At 37.6% G+C, this 24,102-nt stretch overlaps 1 protein-coding gene across 3 annotated transcripts; it reads left to right on the forward strand.

Annotated features, from left to right (window-relative positions):
- Positions 1-77: 77 nt before the first annotated feature.
- On the forward strand, positions 78-23,400 carry dgkab (diacylglycerol kinase, alpha b). Of its 3 annotated transcripts, XM_077204424.1 has the most exons (24): positions 78-239; positions 741-839; positions 1,473-1,549; positions 5,652-5,796; positions 6,705-6,779; positions 6,974-7,023; positions 8,509-8,583; positions 10,575-10,691; positions 10,786-10,903; positions 11,710-11,798; positions 11,954-12,064; positions 12,973-13,062; positions 13,193-13,267; positions 13,395-13,468; positions 14,170-14,244; positions 14,328-14,413; positions 17,019-17,108; positions 18,979-19,139; positions 19,906-19,970; positions 20,096-20,186; positions 21,358-21,532; positions 22,604-22,724; positions 22,867-22,927; positions 23,167-23,400. In XM_077204424.1, the coding sequence occupies exons 2-24, from the start codon at positions 767-769 to the stop codon at positions 23,239-23,241; spliced, it is 2,169 nt and encodes a 722-aa protein (XP_077060539.1). In that variant the 5' UTR covers positions 78-239; positions 741-766; the 3' UTR covers positions 23,242-23,400. The 3 variants fall into 3 exon arrangements, with proteins under 3 accessions (XP_077060539.1, XP_077060540.1, XP_077060541.1); XM_077204425.1 differs by lacking the exon at positions 741-839; XM_077204426.1 differs by lacking the exon at positions 78-239 and having other exon boundaries at positions 759-839; positions 1,477-1,549.
- Positions 23,401-24,102: the final 702 nt, after the last annotated feature.

The raw sequence follows: 24,102 nt of genomic DNA on the forward strand, positions 1-24,102 counted from the left end.
AGAACAGAACATGAAAGTTGAATTATCTGGAATAGTTAAATGAAAATGGGTCAAAGGTATGTGGAAATATTCAGCGTAATCCGGGACAGCGCTGGTTTTGTCCTTCTTGTAAACTATATGTAATGCGCATGCGTGTTAATCCACGTAATATACATAATTATTTTGAATTTGACGCGTTGAAGGGTGTGATATAATCCCATTCATTTCTTATCCGAGAGAGAATTTTCGACTTTTTAAAGGTAAGATTCATTCAAATAAATATGTTGGATGCCTTTTAAATTAGAATTCTAATTAGAACTGTCATTATTAGTAACGAACGCCGCGGCGTTTATTTATTTAAAAGATAACTGAAGTCTTCTTTAAATTAGTTTATTAAACGAATTCTTAGATTTTTTTTGTGGCTGAATTTGAGATTAGATTAGCATTTGTTCAGCACTCAATTTTCACGTAACTAACAAAATGTGTATGCAGATATAAATGCATGTTTATTTGATTGTTTTGGTCGTCTACCGTTACTGAACGGTAACATTCAGTACAGTAAATACTATGGCTCATAATCACTCACTTGTGGAAATAATCATAGTTTTCAGCACAACAATCAAACACATTTTTGATAAATAAACATGCACCTGGTTTCAAATTAGGGGCACATTTATCAAATTATTTCTAGGTATCTGTATTGCCATGTACATCCATATATTCATCATGCATTTTAACCTCTCTCCGTCCTCATTTCTCAGGTTAAGAGTGACGTAGGACAAACAAAATGGCCACAGAATCTGATTTAGTAAATGAGATTAACCCTGTTGACTTCATTCAGCTGCTGAAGTATTTAGAATGTAAGTCTTTCATAAAATTACGGGACTCATTCTTCATTTCCTTTATTCACTCACAAATGACGAAATAATAACAACCCTAGTGAAAAAAACGTATACTACAAATGCAAATCCATTAACATATTGATATTTACTGACAAATCGCTTGACACATAAAATTTGACTTCTGACAATCTGCACAATGCACATTTATTAATATTAAGTCTAAAATGTGTTTTTATCACTATTAGTAAAGATTTTATCTTTAAATGCAAGATATTTAAAGTATACTTCAAATATAAATAGCACAATCAAATATTTCTTAGTATATTTTTAGTTGGACTACTTCCAAATAGTCTAACTAAAGTGCATTAAGTACAAAATTAGTTGTTCCAATTTAGCAGACTTTTAAGTATATCAATTTAGTATACTAATATAACAATTGCAGGATATTTATACTAAGAACATTAATATATAAATCTATTTGTAGTATACTTAGAATAAAATAAATGTTTTTCAAATTAATTTAGGTATATTTATTTTTCACTAGGGAAGATAAATCATGGAACAGAATATTAGAAGTTAAATGTCTGAAAAAGGTTTTCATTTTAACAATTTACAAATCTTTTTGTTGTTGTTTTGTTTTAAACTTCCTAGATAGCAGGATAAAGGCGAAAGATGCAATGGAGGATTTTCATGCCGGTGGAAAGCTGGTCCATCACAGGTTTGGAGATGTAAGCTGAACACTTTCTACTGGCTCCTACAGTAGTTCATTTCTATATAAATGATGGAATCATTTCAGTTTAAAAAATAAAATGTGAAATGTGATGGTGACTTTTTGATGTTTTGGTTACATTTATAACTTAGAAACTGTGTTCATGGGAAGTTCAGCCAAAAATAATCCCAAAATCCCCCAAATTAAATAAAAATAAAACTATGTCATCATTGAAGGGTTAGTTCAACCAAAAATGTAAATTCTGTAATTAATTACTCACCATCATGTTGTTCTAAACCCATACGACTTTTGTTCATCTTCAGAACACAAATGAAGATATTTTTGATGTAATCTGAGAGATTTTTATCCTTCCATTGACAGCTACGCAATGTACTCGGTTACTAACGCAACCTCGGTTCCCTGTGCCGTTCTATTAGCTAGCGACTTCGCCCTGAACCATTACCTGAGGCTAAGTAGCCCAAGGTCAACAGTAAAGTTTGAAAGTCACAATTCACCTTAGGACCAGACGAAGGTCGGGCCCTTTATTAAGGTATAATGTTGCGCAGGCTCGGGGCACTCGGGGCCGAGGCCTTTAGATAGAAATTACCCGTGCCTGCAGAGCAGTGACCTCTAGGTTATAATAAAAGCCGCTATGGCCTCGACGTATACTTTGAGCGTGGAGGGGGTCCTGTCTGTGTTCATCAGCTCCTGAAGAAAGGAAAATACTAGAGGTACTTCACAAATGTGTGGGTCTACGTTTCGTGCTATACACCAGTTTACGAACGCTGACCACTTGAGGGCATAGAGGCGTCTGGTAGGCGGTTCACTAGCTGTAATCATGGTATTTTGGACTCCTCCTGGGATGTCCCTGGGTACCCATTGAGGGGCCATACATGTAGGGCCCACAGATCTGGGCGAGGGAGCTGCCTTAAACAGTTTCACCAAGTCTGGGAACCAAGTTTTGGATCTCCAGAGAACTGTGCACTTGCTCTCCTTGATCCGTTCAATGACCTGTGGGAGCATCGAGACCGGAGGGAACACATTAAGGGGGCGGCTTTCTTTGAAAAGAACATTGGGCAGTGAGCATTGTCTTCTGAGGCGAAAAGGTCGACCTCTGTCTTGCCGAAGGCGCTCCATATCATGTGAACCGTCTGAGGGTGGAGAGACCATTCCCCTAGGGGAACATTGTCTCTGGATAACATATCCGCACCCTGGTTCAGAATGCCCGGTACGTGCACCGCCCTTTCCGAGCGCAAGTTGGTATGTGCCTAAAGGAGGAGGAGTATGGCCATGGCGTTCAGGCTGGCCGATCGGAGGCCGCCATGGTGATTTAGGTAGGACACCACTGACATGTTGTCCGTGTGGACCAGGACGTGGTGTCCCGCCAGATCTGGGAGGAAGGTTTTCAGGGCTAAATAAACCGCTCTCATTTCGAGGCAGTTGATATGTAGGCACTTCTCTGGGCTCGACCAGAGGCCGGAGATTGGCCTGCCCTCGCACAGTGCCCCCCAACCACATAGTTTGGGGCATCTGTTGAAACCACTTTCCTTCTCGAGACCAACCCCATGTCTACACCTGACTGGTACCAGTCGGTGCGCTTCCAAGGGGTCAGCATTCGACGCAGGTGCAGTAGGCCTAGTTGGAGTACCGACGACGCGGAGGCCATTCGGTCCAAAATCCATTGAAACGTTCTGGGCGGCCACTGAGAGCCCGCTTTGAACGACGTCGCTAGCTGCTGAATAGTAAGGGTCAGGAAGTCTGGTCAGGAAGACTGTAGGTATACTGTATGCTGGCTGGGAAACAGTGTGCTCTTTGCAAGATACATCCTAAGACCCTGGCATTCTAGATGGCTGAGGAGCCAGGATCTATGTGTTAGCAACTCGCTCTCCGATTGGGCTAGGACAAGCCAATCGTCAAGGTAGTTCAGGATGCGCATTCCCCGTTATCTCAGGGGAATAAGCGCAGCATTCATGCATTTTGTAAATGTACGGAGTGCCAGAGACAGACCGAACGATAGGACCGTATATTGATAAGCCCGCCCCTCGAAGGCGGATCTCAAGAATGACCTGTGGTGGTGGGCTATTTGGATATGAAAGTAAGCATCTTTCAGATCCACTGAGAAGAATCAATCCCATGGGCGAATTCTGAATGGCCGTTTCATAAGGGCCTTGTTCAGGTATCTGAGATCTAGAATTGGTCTGAGGCCGCCGTCCTTCTTCGGAACGAGGAAGTAGCGACTGTAAAAGCCTGACTCGCTTAATGATGGGGGAACTGTCTCGCTGGCTCCTTTCATTAGTAGGTTTGATACTTCGGTGCGAAGGATGCGAGTTGCATTGCTTCCCACTGATGTCTCGACTACTGCGTGAAAGCGCGGGGGTCTGCGACCGAACTGGAGTGAGTAGCCTCGCTTTATTGTTTTCATTACCCAGTCTGATACCCCGGGAATGGCCTGCCAGGCCTCGGCCCGTGTGGCTAGAGGTTGAATGAAATCTGGGGGCGGGCTGTCGTGTGACGGGGACCCGACCGCCTGAACTTTGGGAGCTAGAAAAAATATTATTTTCCAGTGTGTTTGGGTTTGCTATAAGGCAGCTTTTGTTAACAGTGACGTGGGCTTTGTAACGGGCCTGGTGACTGATTTTTGAACATTTCCAGCCGGCCGAACTGTGAGGGGGGCTGTTAGGAAAACACTCAGTTCTCGCTCTGTTTTAGCTGCGTTTTTCTGCAGTGGTGCGCGCCTTACAGCGGGCCCATTGACTGCAGTTGTATGGGGGGTTAATAGAAAAGTGCTCTTTTTGTGCTTTATTTGAGTCGCTGTTAAAACAGCGTTTGTTTGTAGGGGTGTGTGTTTTGTAATGGTCCCATTTACTACTGTTAAAACATCTCCAGTTCCCCAAACTGCAGAGGGGACTGGGAGAAGTCCTTTCTTCGAGGACGGTCCAGCCGCTGCAAGACTTGAACCCTCTCTTTTCCCCCGTCATTCGACTAGGAGGGCTGCCGAGGCTCAGGGTCCAACACAAGCTTGGGTCGGGGGCCCTGACGTGCCAGGAACGGGTATTGCTTTGCATGCTTTTGGCGTCTGTGAACTTCAGCCGCTGGGCGGGGCTGAGAAGTCGGCGGCGCTTCCTTGGGGCACCCTGAAGCAGAACTCGAGCGTTGGGGCATCAAGGAAAGCGGTTCTGTCCGTGTCCTTGATTTCCATAAGGTTCAGCCAGAGGTGCCGCTCCAGCACGACCAGATTGGCCATACCTCTGCCGATTGCCTGGGCGGTGGTTTTGGTGGTGCGCAGGGCCAAGTCACTGGTGCTGTGCAAGTCCCCAAAGGCCTCAGGGTCCGGGCCAGTCTCATCCATAGAATGGAGGAGCTTGGCCTGAACCACTGCCGATGCAGCCTGGCCGACGGCGGTGTAAGCACAACCGGCGAGGGCAGATGTCGTTCTGCAGGGCTTGGATGGGTGGACCGCCTTGGGTCTCCATCCACTAGAGGTGGGCGGGCAGAAATGCGCGGCCACAGCTTCCTCTAGGGGGGCAACGCGTTGTAGCCCCTTTCCTCAGCGCTGTCGATAGTCGAGAGCGTTGCAGAGGCTGAAATCTTTAAGCGAGGGGGAGGGGGGTGCCACAAGTGAGTTTTTTGACGACAGTGTTTTTTTAAATATACACCCCACAGTTGTAGAAACATGCGACAACAAAAGTGAACATCAGCAAAGAAATGGCTAGAGTTGCCAAGTTCCCCTTTAATTCATTTATATTGACAAAGAACATTATAATTTTTATATAATCTTTCTAAGTGAAGAGAAGAACGTGTAAAGGGAAAGAAGTGGGGGGAGAAGGAACAAATGTTAATGAAGGACAGGAGGGAAAGACGCTTTCCCGCAACTTCACTCTGTGGGGTGTGGAGACAAATGTAATTGTATGTAATTGTGCTGTCCATATTTTAGGAGATCAAAGTATCTGAGGATCTGTTTGTCTTACATAGTCAATAGAATTTCTGTTGAGGAGCATCAAAATAAAGTGTCAGCAGATATCAAGCAGACCATCTATTAATACTCTAATGACTGATAGTTGACATGTAGTTGCACAGTTACTTATAGAGTTTCTATTCTCTCTGCATTTTCCCCACTGAAGCACATAGATGCAACAGGATTTTCTCTATTCCTCAAGAATTATCTAGAGGTTGATGATTTTCCAGCTGATCTCTGCCAGCGTCTCTATTGGTATTTCCAAAGATCTGAGCGGTCTGGTCCTGAAACAAGTCCTCACAGCAAAGATGGTGAGCTGCTGATTCATTTTTCTGAAGTCATTTTACAGAACTTCAGTAAACGTTTCAAAACACACTTGTCTGTTGTCTTTCCGACCTGTTCGTATACAGACCATATGAGTGATCAAACACATTGTTTATATTTATGTGTTAAATGCACAAGATTTAATGAAAGTTTTTAGAGGTTTAATGATAGTATTAATCTAAACTACCATAAAATAAAGAATAGAATGTATATTGACATTCCCTATAATGCCTAATTTACGCCTAAATTATTTTACTTCATATGCACTTTTTGAATGCAATCACTGACAGTTCTATTTTAAATAGTAAAAAGCACAAAAACAATATTACAACATAGGAAATATTACAATTGTTAAACATTAGTTAAAAACAATATTATTTTCCATTTAAAATGTACAATATATAATCAGTGCCAGCATCTGTCACACACACAATACTGTATTTTCAGCGGAGCAGAATTGCCTTTTGCATTAGAGTCCAGGCCTGCGTTTAATTTCAGTATTTATAGACACAAATATTTGTATTTTGTAAAAAAATACAAAAATAACTGTAAAAACAGTTATTGTACTGTTACTGTCACTAACATTAAATTGCACAAGTACATAATAATTTTTTGTGGGTTTTCACTGCAAAACAACACACAAATGCCACAAATATCAACAGTTTTTAATAAAGCTGCAGGAATATAGTCATTTTGAGCTGTTAATAATCAGAAATCCTGTGAAATCCTGGTGGGACTGTTAAAGGCTGTATACTAAGATGTAACTAACCCCACACTAAAGTATTAACTTTAACTGTAAAGTATTAATGGTGAGTATTAAAATGCACACTGGCTATTATTGGCTCTTACTATAGCATTACACTGATATTCAATATTATTTGTTCTACTCTTTCAGGTGGTGTCTCTCTTAAAACTGTATTGTGTTACTTTTCCATATTGGAGGATGGAAATCCACGAGACAAACTAGAGTGTAAGACATTCATCGAATTTATAGTGATCTCTAGCAAATAATATCACTAATACTATGTACTGATACCATGTAAAGTGCGAAATGGATTTAATAATTTTTAAATTATGATTTAAACTTGCCATTTTGTTTTTAAGTGTAATTAAAAGCAGTGTATATGCAAAGTACTCATCAATTATATGATACTTATTTGGCAGACACCTTCAAATTATATGATAAAGATGACAATGGACTTCTTGATAGCAAGGTAACAACGGGAGTACATGAGATTTGATATTTCCTTCATGTAATGCTACCCTCTTGTCTTGAGTATGATGTATTTCCTGTTTTAGCTTACTTAGGTTATAATTAGCCTGTTAAAGGGATAGTTCACCCAAAAATGAAAATTCTGTCAGTATTTACTCTCCCTCATGTTGTTCCAACCCCGTAAGACCTTCGTTCATCTTCAGAACACGAATTAAGATATTTTTGATTAAATCTGAGAGCTGGATCACTCCTCCATAGGCTTCTTAAGGGATTGACACTTGTTCCCCGAAAAGTTATTAAAGACATCGTTAAAATAGTCCAAGTGACTACAGTGGCTCAATCCTAAGTTTATAAAATGACGAGAATACTTTTTGTGCGCAAAAAAAACAGAAATAACTACTATTTCAACTATTCATTTCCTTCTCCGTGAGCCTCGAGTCAGTTCACTAGTGTAATAGCGTCACACGCATCACACACATGACCAGCGTCGGCCAATAGTGAGCCTACGTGTGACGTAGCTCTACGCAATCACACTACGTTAACTGACTCGAGGCCCACAGAGAAGGCAATGAATAGTTGAAATAAAGTCATTATTTTTGTTTGTTTTTGCGCACAAAAAGTATTCTCGTCGCTTGATAAACTTAAGGCCTTGTCCACACGGACACGGGTATTTTTATAACCGGAGTTTTTCCTCCTGCGTTAAAAAAAAAAAATCCCGTCCACACATGCTCGGTTTAAAAAAAATCTCTGTCTACATGAAAACGCAAAAACACGCTATCAAGTGCTGTCAAGAGCATGCCACACCAGCAGGCGGTGATATAACCCTAACTGTAAAGCCATGTTGGCCAATCAGAAGCGGCGGGGTCTGTGTCGTCGGAGTGTTGTCATTAGCAGTGCCCTGCGTAGAATTGCATTCTGACGCCTCTGTTCCTCAATATAGTAGAATAACTGAGCATGTATCTGTATACATGTTATAAGCCCAGCTATTATACTCAATATTTGGGCTACGTCCGCCATTGCACAGCAATGCACATCGTCAACAAAGCAGTCAGCGGCGCACAATCTGACGTCAAACACAGCGGATAACGGCGCACACTCTGACGTCACAAGGCAAAAACCCCGGTTTCACTGTCTACACGACAACACTGTAACCGGCGTTTTTGAAAATCCTCACCCTGGCAGGGGTTTTCAAAAATTTTCGGTTTCAGTGACCTGATACTGCGTTTCCGTGTGGACGAACGGCCGAACCGCGTAAAAAAAGTCACGGTTATAAAAATACCCGTGCAGATTTAATCAAAAATATCTTAATTTGTGTTCTGAAGATGAACGAAGGTCTTACGGGGTTGGAACAACATGAGGGAGAGTAATTACTGACAGAATTTACAATTTTGGGTGAACTATCCGTTTAACATGTCCAGTGATGTCCTCTTGAAATAAATTATAATATTTATTTAATTCTTGTTTTCTGTGTGTTTTTGTTGAATAGGAAGTTGACAAAATTGTTACACAGATGATGCAAGCTGCCGAATACCTCGGATGGGATGTGACAGAACTAAAGCCAGTAAGTTCATATATACAAATAAATCTTTCAGAAGGTATAATGGCATGCTTTTTCCAAGTTAGTAGGGAAGCTTGTTTATGCCACAGGATAAAAAACATTGAAAAGGTAATAGTGACTTTTTATCACACAATTCAGACGACTTCTTTACTTTTGCAACTGTGAGTTTATATCTCACAAATCTGTGAAATGCAGAGATATAAAGAGATTTGAACTTGAAATTCTGACTTTATTTCTCACAATTCCATGTTTATTACTCGCAATTCAGATTTTTTTTTACTCAGACTTAATAATAATAATAATACATTTTATTTGTAATGCGCCTTTCTCAGTCTCAAAGCGCTACAACATGAACAGAACAAAATAATCAAACATGAAAATAAAAAAAATATATATATAAAAGGATCAAAATACATAAAAATAATACAATTATAAATTAAAAGCTTTACCAAAAAGATGTGTTTTAAGAAGTTTCTTAAAACAATCCACAGAGACAGCATCCCTAATAGATGTGGGTAGTGTGTTCCATAACTTGGGTGCGTTATAGAAAAAGGCCCTCCCCCCCATGGTTTTTAATTTATAACGAGGCTGACACAGAGAAATAGAGCCAGCAGAGCGGAGAGAGCGAACGGGAATGGATGGAGTAACCAAGTCACAGATGTAATCTGGAGCCAACCCATGTACTGCTCTATAGGTTAAAATAAGAATTTTAAAATCAATACGTGACTGAACTGGAAGCCAATGCAGTTGCCGGAGCACGGGTGTAATGTGATGACGTGAGGATGTATGAGTCAAAACACGTGCGGCAGAGTTCTGAATATATTGCAACCTCCTAATAGAATTTGCTGGTAGACCCGCAAAAAGAGAGTTACAATAATCAAGCCTTGATGTGACGAAGGCATGGATAAGCTTCTCAGCATCAGGCCTAGAGAGAAATGGTCTAATGCAATGTTCCTCAGGTGGAAAAAAGCAACCTTCGTTATGTTTTTAAAATGTGAATTAAAATTTAGCTGGGCATCAAAAATCACACCTAAGATACGCACCTGACCAGAAGGGGACAATTGCGTATTGTGTACTGGAAGTTTAAACTCCTTACATTTACTGACATTAATTGGAGTGCCAATTAATAAGATTTCAGTTTTGGAGCAGTTCAGTTTTAGAAAGTTGAGTTTCATCCACGCTTTAATTTCCAACAGACAGTCCGAAAGTTTAGAAGAGGCGGAATTAAGATCGGGCTGAGAGCTGATATAAATCTGCGTGTCATCCGCGTAACAGTGATATAAACAGTCTACAGACTTGTGATATAAACTCACAATTACAAGAAAATAAGTTAGAATTGTGAGATTAAAAGTCAGAAACCAGCTTCCATAAGTTAGTTTTTTTAAGTCGACTCCATTTACTTTACATCAAAACAGGGTCACAAATAATACAAGTTGCCAGTTGTTACACACTTCATTCATTTATTTTTTCCCTGACACAAAGCCTTAAAATCCCCTTACTAACACAACACACTTTTAGCGTGACTGTCACATTTAGTGATGACTTAATGAGTATCTATTAACGTTGCTACCTAGCTGTTGCTGATACCTAATTCTTACAGCAGGAAAATTCACAAAAACAGCAGAGGTCAAATATTATGACAGAATAAAATCTTTAATTCATCTTATTATAATGATCAGGTGATGGCGCTAAACGCACATCAGGGTTGGTCTGTAGTTCCTCTTCTGAGCCGCTGTTTGCACACATTAAATTGAGGATGAAAGAAAGTGAGTCTGTTCAGTGGCCTCTAGACTTTTTGTAGTACTTCTTCAAAATGAAAATCCGTACTCGTTCAGGTCAAAGGTGAGGTTAGTAGCCCTACATATAAGCCTCATCATTTCCTAGCCAGGCTTATAACCATAGATGGGTAAGTTTGCTTTTTCCAAGCCTAGAACTAATACATGGCAGTATATTTTAGGCTTGTGAAAATACAAGTACATTGTTCCTTTTTCTAGGTACTTCAAGACATGCTGAAAGCCATAGATGTGGACAGCAGTGGCACTGTAACCCATCAAGAGTGGATACAAGGGGGCTTGAACAACATTCCTCTACTGGTTCTGCTTGGATTAAATGTAAACAGCCGATGTCAGAAGTGTAAATGCAATCATGCAATGAGTTTAGGAATGTGTAATTGATTACATTAGATGTTTTTAACGCTATCTACAGGTAGCTGAAAAGGACGGCCAGCATGTCTGGCGACTGAAGAACTTCAACAGGCCCACATATTGCTTTGTCTGTCAGAAGATGATGTTGGGTCTGCGAAAACAGGGCTTGTCTTGCAATTGTGAGTTTATCAATGATAACCTTTTTTTAAGTTTCAGTTTCAGTTTATTTATAAAGCACGTTTAAAAACGGCCACTGGCCGACCAAAGTGCTGTACACATAGCAAATGAAACTAATGGAATTTAGTGACATAAATAATGTTAAACAGTTCGGAGCAGAATAGTCATTGTAAGCTAAAAGCAACAGAAAATAAATAGGGTTCAAGACAAGACCTGAACTCAGACAGAGAGGAAGTTGATCTAATATAAAGTGGGAGCTTGTTCCAGAGTGTGGGACCAGCGACTTCAAATGCTCGGTCTCCCCTTGAGTTTAGCCGGGTTTTCGGTATCTGATGAAGAAGTTTCGTTTCAGATCTAAGACTTCTAGTGGGAGAATTGAAATGAAGTCAGATAGATAAGAAGGTGATAAACCTTTTAAAGATTTATACACCGGTATTAAAATTTTATATTCAATTTAAAATTTTATCGGTAGTCATTAAAGGGATCTCAAAAGGGGGGTGGCATGGTCAAATTTCCTTTTTCCCATTAGGAATCTCGCCGCAGCGTTTTGAACAATCTGTAGGCGGGCCGTTTGGGACTTTGATACACCGAAATAAAGAGGGTTACATAAAGTATATTATGTCTTTAATAAGGACTCCTAAAGTGTACTTCTTTTTCACAAGGGTACTCTAAATAACACTGAATATGTACAGCCTCAAATATTCAGAATAGGCACACCCTGATTTCTAGCGTCTTTGTAAATGCCCTTGTCTGTGGCTATTTTGTAATGTAATGTCAGTGTTTCTCCTCTTCTTTGATTGATTTCTAGTTTGCAAGTACACCGTCCACAGCAGCTGTGCCAACAAAAACCACACACCATGCGTCAGGACCTTTGTCAGGTCCAAAACAGAGATAGGGGTGAGAGATGATTCATTTACCATTGATTTACCATTGCATTGTGTTCTGCTTTAAGTAACATTAACTTGCTATTAATTATGTGTTAAAATGATTCACAAAAGGCATTAACAGAAGTTAATGCTTGGCCTGTGAATGACTGTTTTCCCCTTTGCCAGTGTTCAGTTCATGACTGGATCAGTGCTGACTGTGAGTCCAACAAATGTGAGATTTGCCACAAAAAGATCAAGATACTCACAGGAAAGAGCTGTGCGTGGTGTCGCCGCATGGTGAGCGCTGATTTCTTTATCCACATACATTTACATTTAATCGTTTAGCAGGTCTTTTTGACAGAGGTCTGAAACAATGGCTGAGGTCAAGTCAAAGCTGCACACATGGTAATGCTGTATGAAATGCATAGTGATGATGTGTATTGTTTACCTTCTTAAATATAGTACTGTTTTTTGTATTCTGTACTGTGTTGTGTTTTGTGATATGTGTAGCCTCCTATAGACAAGTGTTGCAAATTAGCAGTTTTGCTATAACACTAAAAAAACAATGTATCTGGTTTGTCCAATGCTGTTGTTATGTCCATATCAAATAAATAAATAAATAAAATTACAAAACAAGCAATCAAACCAACATATGCAATTATATGCAAGTGCTGTGACAAGTCCCAGTTAGTCTAGCACAGTACTATTATTATTATTATCAATAATAATATATACAATAATACGAACATGTCACAATATTCCTCATTTAAATAATCGATACGCAGAATAAAGGGGCGGGGCCTGGTTGAGTTAGTTATTATTGTGTTGAAACTGGGGGTTATGGTAATGGTCGGGGACATTTCCCAAACATACTCGAAACGCTTGACCAATCACAACACACTGCTCCAGCCGACCAATCAGAGCACAGTTTGCTTTTCAGAAGGAGGGGCTTCATAGAGACAGGAAGTAAACAGAGCGTTACTGACAGACTGGGAAGGAGAGGAGCTGCAACAATGGAGGATATGAGGAAAATAATCAACATTCAAGCAGGAAAACCAGTTCTAGTGGAGCACAAAACAACATCAAGACTTTGGAAACGGGCATAATATGACTTCTTTAATTTATTTAGCTGGTTGTTTTATTTAGACAGATCTGTTCCTGTATATGCTAATGTTTTCTGTCTTTGCTGCTGATGATGAACGTAGCGCCACAGTGACTGTGTTCCTCTGGGCTCGTCTCACTGTGACTGTGAGCGATTACACCATCACATCCTTCCACCGTGGGCCATATGTGCTGTAAGCAAGAGCTAGAACTATATTAAATCATTATTTAGTGTTGTTGCTATATAAGGCACTTTGGCTAGATTTATAATAGCATTTTATACATAATGAGTGTAACTTTTGTTTCTCTCATTCTTAATTATAGATGGATCAAGCTGACTCTATTTCGGGGAGCAGTCTGGGAGAAAATTACCTGGTAAACATAAACTCAGATTTGCAGGCAAGCGGTTCTACATTTAAACCAATCTTGACTCCAAATATTGTAATTAAATGTTTTAGCGATACAGAATGTTTGATTAAATGTATGTATGTGCTTTCTCTTTAACTCTACTTATATCTTTATGAAGATATTTCCTGTGAAGGACACACACCCTCTCTTGGTCTTTGTAAATCCAAAGAGTGGCGGAAAACAAGGAAAGAGGTTATATTCTGATATTAATATAAAGTATTATGCTTCTATTATGCTTTATCGGATTTTCAGATTTGCATAATGCCAGTCTATGTTCCTCATCGGCTGCCGTGAACAACGTCTACTTTGACCCTCAAACACTGTAGTTTATCTGAGACTGGAAGAGTTTGGTTCGTGTTGTTCATGTGGAGAAGACGCTGTTTTCTGCTGACAAAGCAAATCCACTTTGATGAGATTGATACGGTAAAACCGACGCCATCGTTACTGTTCGTATCACTGAGTATCAAGAGCTGAGGAAGATCCAGAGTTGAAACTCAGATATGATAATGAGCGTTTAGATTCTGACATGGTCGACCAATCACAACAGACTGGGCAATCTGACCAATCAGAGCAGAGCAGCTCTCAGAGAGGCGGGGTTTAGAGAGACTGAATCCTTGATCGAACAGTTTCAGACACTGAGAGGAAAGAGCTGATGCTGCAATGGATATTATGAGGAAATTAAAGAGTTTTTTTTACCTTTGATGCTTGTAAACCTGTTGTAGGAGACTCTAGCATAGCATTATAATATGACTTTTTGAAGAACTATATGTTAAAACAATTACTGCTGGCTGTTTTGTCTCCTAAAATGGTTGACACCAAAACACTTTTTTTACATTTACCTAATAAGTACATTTAAAATGACTTGCTTCATGACATTATCTGGTTTGTTGCAGGGTGTTGAGAAAGTTTCAGTACCTCCTGAACCCACGACAGGTTTACAGTCTTGACAATGGAGGACCAAATCCAGGGTACGTTTTTATAAATACAGCAGACTAACACACCATTACAAAGCAGCATGAAACAAACTCATGTGTGTGTCTATTCGTTTCAGGCTCCAGCTCTTTCAAAATCTTCATAAATACAGAATCCTGGTCTGTGGAGGAGACGGCACTGTCGGCTGGATTTTAGATGCTGTTGGTGAGAAACATAGTCATGCACAAATCCAAAGATTTGTCATAGTATGCACACAATTTTATTTAATCACATAGTATTTTGTTACCCATTTGTTTACCCAGCTGTTTTTATTGTAATTTATTAAGAATATAGTGTCACTCTCCAGCCATTGAATTCAAGAAAACACATAAATACATAACGCAATGAAAATTACACTCATCCATTGTTTTAGGCTTTAAGGTTTTTACATGTTTTTATTTTCAGCTACTTTACTTCTTCTAAGTAACCTTCCTCATTTTGTGTGATAATGTTTCATGTGAAAAAGTATTTTTTTATTTTACTCTTACCTGAATTATTACATGAAAAAAACCTTTTAGAGATGTGCAGGCATGATTAGAAAAAAAAGTATTTTCATAAAATATATTCCAATGGAGTTATAGGATTTTATTTATTTACATGGCTTTTTTCAGGTCTAGAAATCACCCTTTTAACCCTATAAATCCTACTCTATCATATTTAATACACAAATTTCTAATGATCAACATGATTGAACCTTTGCTGAAAAACACAATCTACTACATGCCTTCTTCTATCTGATTGATAGTTTAGACTTTTTTTTGTGAAAGTCAAAATCCTTTAAGTATAATTGTTAAAACTGTCCACCTTCAGGTTGTGGTTCACATACTGATTTTTAAAAAGTAAACATAATAACTATTATATTGTTAGTAAAATTTCAAGATGAACACTTACTGGACTGAAGCAAATTAGGTTTACATGATAATCCATGTAATATTTTAGAAAAATAATGTTAAAATGCGAGTATCAAATATCATCATCTGGCTTTTGAGTTTATTTGTTCATCTCTCAATCATCATTTTATTGCATTGCATTTGAGCTTTGATCATAAAACTAAGCATTTAAATATCATCTTACTAAGACGTATTATTGGAGATATAGAGTGATGACTGATATTTATATGTGTTTTATGTAAGTAGTCTGCTGTACTGTTATGAAGATCTGAATGATTTACATTACAAGCATCAGAATCTCATACATTTTGGCCATATAAATATCAACATTTGCACCAAATTGCTTATTTTTGCTCAGTTTAGGCCTTTAAATAAAATTGAGATGGTTTTTTTTCTTTCTCTCGAGTATTTTTTTCTCTCCATATTCTTACTATCATATCATATTATATTTAAAAGTGACCCATATTTGATATCTGCATTAACACTATACACTTGGCGAAACAACCCAAGGTAGATGTACTGACCCAGAAAAGCTGGGTAAATGCGTTAAAGGTTAAATGAACTGTTCCATTTAAAAAATATGGTAACACTTTACAGTATAAATTAAATTCATTAAATATATAAATTCATGCATGAATTATGCATTCATTCATGCATTAATATCTCATGTATCATCAGGAACTAACACGAGTTCAACGTTTTTCATTCATGATTTCATGGATGAACAACACCTTAATTAAAACATTAACTAAGATGAGCACATCATCATGAATTATGATTTACTACGCATGATCATTATGTTATGACCTAGTCACCACTTTAGTTGAGGGGCCACACACATGATGAAGTCATTGGTAGATAATGCTTAGTTAATGATGACTACTGTATTGGACAGACCCCAAAATAGACCAATCACAACTCATAGCACACAAATTCTGTTGACATTCAAATACAGTAGTCATCATTAACTAAGCATTATCTATCAAGGACTTCATCATGTGTGTGGCCCCTCAACTAAAGTGGTGACTAGTCCTTTGAAACACTGATGAACAATTTGTTATTAATGGTGGCATAACTGTGAACAAAGAAAACATCGTGATCATGCGTAATAAATCATAATTCATGATGATGTGCTCATCTTAGTTAATGTTTTAATTAAGGTTTTGTTCATCCATGAAATCATGAATGAAAAACTTTGAACTCGTGTTAGTTCATGAGATATTAATGCATGAATGAATGTATAATTCATGCATGAATTTATATATGAATTCGTGATAATTCATGTACCCTTACCGTAAAGTGTTACCAAAAATATATATTTTTCTGACTATTATTTTGTATGTCAGGCTTTATAGGGTAAAAATGAGGCTACCTCACATATCCAGGTTTTTCAAGACAGTGGGACCCTGGTTCTTCGAAGAAAAAAAGTCGGTGACACTTAGATTACAGTGTCCATGTTACACATATTAGGTTACTTAATGAAGTTGGCATTAAATGAAAATTAACCTTATAAGTTTTCTAAATGCAAGTAATTGTAAACAATTCATCCGTGCATGTTTGATTTTTTTTAAATGTTTGACCTCATGTTTAATCAAAATGTCATAACTGGATTGTCCAGTGAAAAGACAGACAGCTGTCTGGTGACGTATGAAGAGCTTGTGCACTTAAATCCAATCAACATCCGACGCATAGAACCAAGTCCTCGTCCTACACTTTTTCTTTTTCAATAATCCGTTACACTCTCTCTCTCTGTCGCTACATCCGTTTCATCGTGACTTTAACAGAATACAATCTCATACATTTTACACAAAAGAGTTGTTATTTCTCAGTACTTACCACTTTTATTATCTTCATAAACCTGTTCTTTTTCCCCTGCTCAGATAAAGCTGATATGGTGATTCGCCCTCCAGTTGCAGTACTTCCTCTAGGAACTGGGAATGATCTGGCCCGATGTCTGCACTGGGGAGGAGGTGGGTCTCATTCAGTAGAGATATTTACACTCGCTCACTTCATGCTACTGATGTACGTACAGGAGATGAAGGCTTTTTAATAATAATAATAATAATAGGCACTGCTATGTTGACATCACATGACAACCTGTGTCATGCAATTGACTAATGCAATTGAGTTCTTACTAGTAATATTAACAACAATAATAAGATGTTTTCATTAAATAGCTAATTTTAGCCAGTGCTATGTACATACAAACATATGTAAAAAATATGTTTGTATGTACATACCATCGGTGCTCTGGCCCGAAAAACAGTCCAGCCCAACAATATAACAAGAAACACTGCACAATATAAACTACAGACAAAAGAGAGCCTAAGTCAACAGTATCCCACCTAGCTATCACATGCTCTAAGAATGTTTTCTTAACATTCCCAATTATAAAAATGCTGTTTCTGAATGTTCTCTGAACATTTAAAACGCCCAGCTATTAAAATGTGTTAAAAACACTTTTTCTTGGTTATCTGAACATTAAGGGAACATTCCATTTTATAATTTTGCAAACATTATGGAAACATTTCAGAGTATTCAGAGAACATTTAAAAGTAACCCATGTTCTCGGAACTTTGACTAACATTCCGGAAAGGTTCTCTCAAAGTAACATTAATAGAATGTTTGTTTAAAGTTATGAGGTCGGTTGCATAAAAAAAGTTGGTCATCAATTTTCAATTACAAAAATGTAAATTGGTTTTAAATTGATTGTTTGCCCCTAACTAACTGCTAGTTGGTCAGACTAGTCCTTAAGACAGTCTCAATGTAATGGTGTAAAGTTTATGCAACTGGCCCCTGGTCTTGAATAATCAGCTAATTAGATAGATAGATAGATAGATAGATAGATAGATAGATAGATAGATAGATAGATAGATAGATAGATAGATAGATACTTTATTTATCCCGAGGGAAATTCAAGTATCCAGTACCATATGAAACATACATGTATTAAACCTACATAAAAAACCTATATTAAAATAAAATGAACTTAAAAACACAGTAGCCACAGTAAAATAGTGCAAAAATCTGGAGTGCAGATGGAAGTAAAGAGTAGAGATGGAGGTAGAAATTTTCCAATTTTCCAATTGTCTATTGTCAATTATCATAATTTGTCCCTGGCCAGTTATTAAAAGGCAACCTAGACTTAAAATAGTAACATAAGATTATAAATGTAACACTTCAAATACAAGACAATCAAGGAGAAACAAAACACCTCTAACTTTTTTAAAATGTTACTACTTGTTTCAGAACATTCAGAGAACATTCAAAAGTAACGTTCCCAAAATTTTTGCATAATGACAAAGTTGAATGTTGCCTAAACGTTCAGATAACTAAGAAAAAAACGTTATAAATCATTTAAGAAAAACGGATCGTTTTGAACATTTAGAGAACATTCAGAAATAACATTTTCATAACTTAATGGGAACATTTGCAGAACGTTCTTAGAATATATATATTTTTGTTAGCTGGAAACAAGTGTAATATTTAATAAACGGAGAAATTCCCATATGTCATCAGTCATCGGTGCTCGGGCCGTAAATACACAGATAAACGTCCAACTAAAAAAAAACATTCCATGAACAATATATAAATGTTTTTGTGCTAATATTTTGAGAATATTATTACAGATAAGATAACTTTGAACAAACGTTTTATTAACGTTACTGGAAGAACGTTTTGTTCATAACTTGATAATTCATAAAATGCCCATACAGGCGGTCACTGAGGTTGGCAGAAGTGAGCTTTTGAAACGGTTCGACTTTGAATCGTCTGCCTGAAGGTAGAAGTCTATTCATAATTCAAGGCATCTGTTGTTCTTTTCTGTGTTGGATTAAACAGGATATGAAGGCAATGATCTGACAGAAATCCTTAAGCAGATTGAGGAGAGCACATTAGTGCTGATGGATCGCTGGAGTCTGCGAGTCATTCAAGCCGATGTGGCAGACGAGGGCGACCCAGTGCCCAATGACATCATCAACAACTATTTCTCTATCGGTGTGGTGAGCGCCAAGAGCCTGGACTTGGGGTGTAACAATACATCGTGTCACAATATATCGTAATACAAAAATGCAACAATATGTGACGTGGATAGTGACAATCTGTATTGTGTATAGTTCACCCAAAATGAAAATTACTATGTGAGAAAGAATTCACGTTTTCAGAGTTTTAGTGTCAGTACTACATTAAACTACTATATATATATATATATATATATATAATATGTTGAATATAATGTATAATAATGCAATGGGGGAATATTTGGATCCTGATAATGCCATGTGTCTGATGTTACCAGTAAAAAGTGGCCTACATTATTTTAAATATATCTAGTCAGTGACAGAGTGCAAGCATATCCGTCTAAAATAATTATTTATTTTTAGCTTCAGAATCATTAATATTGTTATTCTGGTGTCTCGATTGTCCTTTTGCTTTGGATTATCAGCACCAAGTCCATCCTATTCATTTACACACACACAATGTAAATACCAAATTTAGCATTTTAATCAATAGAACATTTTTTGTTAACCTTTTACAATATGTCTTGGAGTATCGCAATAATATCGTATCGTAAATTCAGTATCGCAATATCTCTCAAATCGTGACATGAGGGTGTCACCACACCCCCAGTCTGGACTGAACGTTTTATTTTCCTCTCGGCGAATGGCGCAGCGAAGAAGCTCTTCGAATGGTGCCACTGTATTTCTGTAATTAGCAGCTATATTGTATTTGTGTCAGTCATTTTCCAGTGTGATGTTCCCTCAACAGGACGCATCTATAGCTCACCAGTTTCATGTGATGAGAGAGAAGGATCCACAGAAGTTCAACAGCAGGTCAGGATCTGAAACGTGTTCAGTCACTACTTTGTGCTGTGTTTTTTTAACTAGATATTTTGTGTATTTATCACTTAGTGAAAAATCACTTCAGTTCCACATTTTTCTCTGTTATACCCTGAAAGAGCCAGAAATAAGCTGTGGTATTTTCAGCTCGCAACGTCTGAGACCGTTTCGGCTTCCTGCAGGAACCTCAAGGAATGTCTCGGCATTGAGGTAAATGTTGTTGAGAATCCTTTAGCTAATGTAGTGTTTCAGGGTCACCCGTCTTTTAAATTGCGTGTAAATCTGTCATTATGCCATATAATCACCAATTACTGGATTCAATATTTTTATCATCTTGTTTTCTTTCAACTAGCACAGGTTTTGTATTTCTTTCTGCCTGGAACTGACTGATCGTAGGCCTCGTTGGTCCGAGCTTATGCACCTTAGTGTTTGAGTGAAAAAAGGTCACTCAAGTTTGTTCATCAAAAAAAAAAAAAACTCTGAAATGCAAAAACTCAGATCAATGAGGCCTATGATCATTCAGCTCGAAAAAGAAATACAAAACTTGCTAATTGAAAGAAAACAAGTAGGTAAAGAGACTGAATCCATTATTTGGTTACGAAATAGCATTTTATTTTTTTAATAGCATAACAATTTTTTTTTTATGTTTGGTCATTTTAAAAAGGTTGAGAAAAACACAAACAGCCATAAAAAGCACATAAATTATCAAAAATATTTTGGGAATTTGTGATACCATGTGTTAGCAAAGTCAGTCAGTTTTAGTCAAATGCAATAACATTAACTAGCATTTTCGGGAAAAGGGGTCAGAATGACCAGAACACAACTAGTTGATAGCAGTTTATACACTTTGATATTGAAGCTAGTTGCACTTTTTAGGTTAGTAAATATTTCTCAGGATAGGTTTATTTTTTATTTTTGAAAGGTATTTTATAGACACATACCATACAGTCTACAAAAAAAGCTATTCAATGCTTTCACCATTATTGCCAATGAAAAACAAGCTTATTTAACACCCCTTTTTTGCAGGAATTGTTTTCACACTATGAGGGGCATTTTATTGTTACCGTGGGAACCTGCCATCACATGACATATTAGAGCTTATTTTAAGCTAAACTAATACAGTAAAACAATTCTGAAAAACAGAATGATTCATGAAACAACAAGTAAAAGTAGCATACAAATATTAAAACCATCAAATTATTCTTCCCTACAAGAATAGTAATTTATGAATTGCAAAAAGGTGCAACTTTAAACAACGGTGACAAGACAAACAGTTTTCTTTTTTTTTTTTGTATAGTTGCCTCTTGCCTTATTTGTGTTAGTTTTATGTATCTCGCTGTCACTGTTTCAAAATGAGTTTGATGAATCTCTGTCCCTGTAGTGTTGTGGCGTTCCTGTCGACCTGAGCAGACTCTCATTGGAGGGTGTTGCTGTCCTGAACATTCCCAGCATGCACGGCGGTTCAAACCTGTGGGGAGAAACAAAGAGTGTTGAGAAGCTAAAGAAGTGGCAAGAGGTCACCGTTGATCCTGATGCCCTTGAGATGTGCTCACAGGGTAAGCAAATGCTTATTACAATAAAAAAATTATCTGTCAATTCTAAGGTTAGATGCTTACCTAAAGTGGCCCTATTATGCTATTTTAAAGATTACTAATTTTGTTTTGGAGTCTCCTACAATAGGTTGACATGCATCCAAAATCAAAAACTCTTTAATTTCCTCATAATATCCATTGCAGCATCAGCTCTTTCCTCTCAGTGTCTGAAACGGTTCGATCAAGGATTCAGTCTCTCTAAACCCCGCCTCTCTGAGAGCTGCTCTGCTCTTATTGGTCTGACGACCCAGTCTGTTGTGATTGGTCGGCCGTGTTGTTAGCTCATTATCATATCTGAGTTTCAGCTCTGTATCTTCCTCAGCTCTTGATACTCAGTGATACGAATAGTAACGATGGTGTCGGTTTTACCGTATCAATCTCATCAAAGTGGATTTGCTTTGTCAGCAGAAAACAGCGTCTTCTCCACATGAACAACACGAACCAAACTCTTCCTCTCTCAGATAAACTACAGTGTTTGAGGGTCAAAGTAGACGTTGTTCACGGCAGCCGATAAAGATCATAGACTGGCATTATGCAAATCTGTTACAAACCGACGCAGACTCAGCAGGAAGTGAGACTGGAATTACGACTCATTAAAATTTCTAGGTTATTTATGTTGACAGTACTGCAGGTCTGAATATTATTTCTTATCAGATTTTTTCATATATTTTATAAAAATTTCACAACTGTCAAACAAGACACAGACCTTCAACATTTCAATATACAACATTCCCAAATGAAACAAAATATTCAAAAATAAAATCATCAGGAATTGATTTTGTTCAAAATTCTTTCTTTAGGACTGGTTGTGAAATAAATGGACCAATGTGACTTCAGCTGAAAAGGAAAAGCATTTCAGAGCAAGTTATTACATTTTCAAGAAAGAATAACATTTTCTTGGAGATGGAAATAAACCAATGAGTTCATTTTAAGATTATGAATGTGTATTAATAAAGTCATGGTTGTGTTTGTCGATGATGCTCTTCTTGGCGAAATCATCAGTTTTGACACACTAAACGCTGTTTATGCTTGTAGACATGAATGATAAACTCCTAGAGGTTGTTGGGTTGGAGAGTGTGGTGGAAATGGGTCAGATTTACACAGGCTTGAAGAGTAAAGCACACCGTGTGGTTCAGGCTGCTCACCTCACTATTAGGTGAGGAAACCACATCATATTTCATTAAATGTGTTTTACCAGATACTGAACATTTGACCACCCGTTTGAATAAGCAGGTGGAACTGAAATAAACCAGTTCAAGTTATTTGACTATTATTAACAATATTCCTTTTGTTTGTAGAACGTATAAAACTCTGCCCATGCAGATTGATGGAGAGCCGTGGATGCAGCCTCCATGTACGGTAAGTGTGCTCTTCAGATGACTATTAAACACATGATGATCTGTCAAGGTTTTCATGCATCAAGGTTAATATAGAGTCAGTGTTAGTTTGTTTACAGCGATTTCTCATTCATTAAATTGTTTCATTATGCATCAGTATGGATGTTGCTGGCATTTAACAGCATAACAATATTTATAGTGTTATATTATTTAGTTATATGTACTTCCTAAATAACATCAATATTTTCTGTCTGTCTGTAGATTCACATCACACACAAAAATCAGGCTAATATGTTGATGGCTCCTGCTAAAACACTGGGATGCTTCCTCAAGTAAAACAGAAGCTTGAAGATCATATCACTGAAGATAAAGATGGGAATATTTTAGAGCATTATACTATAATATTTATATAATAAATTGTTTTTCTTGCTTTCATTACAATAGGCTTGTGTTCAGCTTAAGTGCTAATTTGTGAATTTAGTGCAAATTTTCCCCTTGACCCATCACTGTCTCCTCTCCACCAGTACGCTGTTGTGTGTGTGTGTGTGTTTGTTCTGGCGCAATATGGCTGCCGTCGCATCATCCAGGTGGAGCTGCACATTGGTGGAGGTTGAGGAGATTCCCCCTTCCATATAAAGCGCTTTGAGTACCCAGAAAAAGCACTATATAAATGTAACATATTATCAGTGTTGGGGGTAACTTATTACAAGTAACTTGAGTTACGTAATCAGATTACTTTTTCAAGTAACTAGTAAAGTAACGCATTACTTTTTCAATTTACATCAAAATATCTGAGTTACTTTTTCAAATAAGTAACGCTAGTTACTTTTTCACATTTATTGACCTGTCCCCATGTTGAGAGAAATAAAGTGAGGTGTTGTGTGCATTTGCATTGAACATGCATTTACTCATCTCACTTGCACAAAAACATTCAGTATTCCTCAAAATGAATAAAAACAGTCAAATGCAATCTCAGAATTTTGTGCAAAAGTTTTATAATTAACTATGTTAAATTACACAAATATACTTTATGTATTTAATCTCACTTTATTAACCAATGTATTTGCTGCTGACCTACAATGATCTAATTCAACCATACTAATAAGCAAAAATGAGTTTAGATTAGGTTTAGAAATAAGAGTGTTGAACTTCCTTCTCCTGTATCCTATTGTTATTTAATCAAGAACAGCAGCAGCT

This window comes from Siphateles boraxobius, unplaced genomic scaffold, assembly GCF_051911475.1.
Source record: "Siphateles boraxobius isolate OS27281-9 unplaced genomic scaffold, OSU_SipBor_1 5, whole genome shotgun sequence".
NCBI lineage: Eukaryota > Metazoa > Chordata > Actinopteri > Cypriniformes > Leuciscidae > Siphateles > Siphateles boraxobius.

What these genes read in the sequence shown, in the direction of transcription:
- dgkab (XM_077204424.1), top strand. Translation starts at nt 767, where the DNA reads ATGGCCACAGAATCTGATTTAGTAAATGAGATTAACCCTGTTGACTTC. An exon ending in CACCGTGGGCCATATGTGCT is followed by an intron (nt 13,063 to 13,192) that starts GTAAGCAAGAGC and finishes TCTTAATTATAG; the next exon opens with ATGGATCAAGCTGACTCTAT. An exon ending in CCTTGAGATGTGCTCACAGG is followed by an intron (nt 21,533 to 22,603) that starts GTAAGCAAATGC and finishes TTATGCTTGTAG; the next exon opens with ACATGAATGATAAACTCCTA.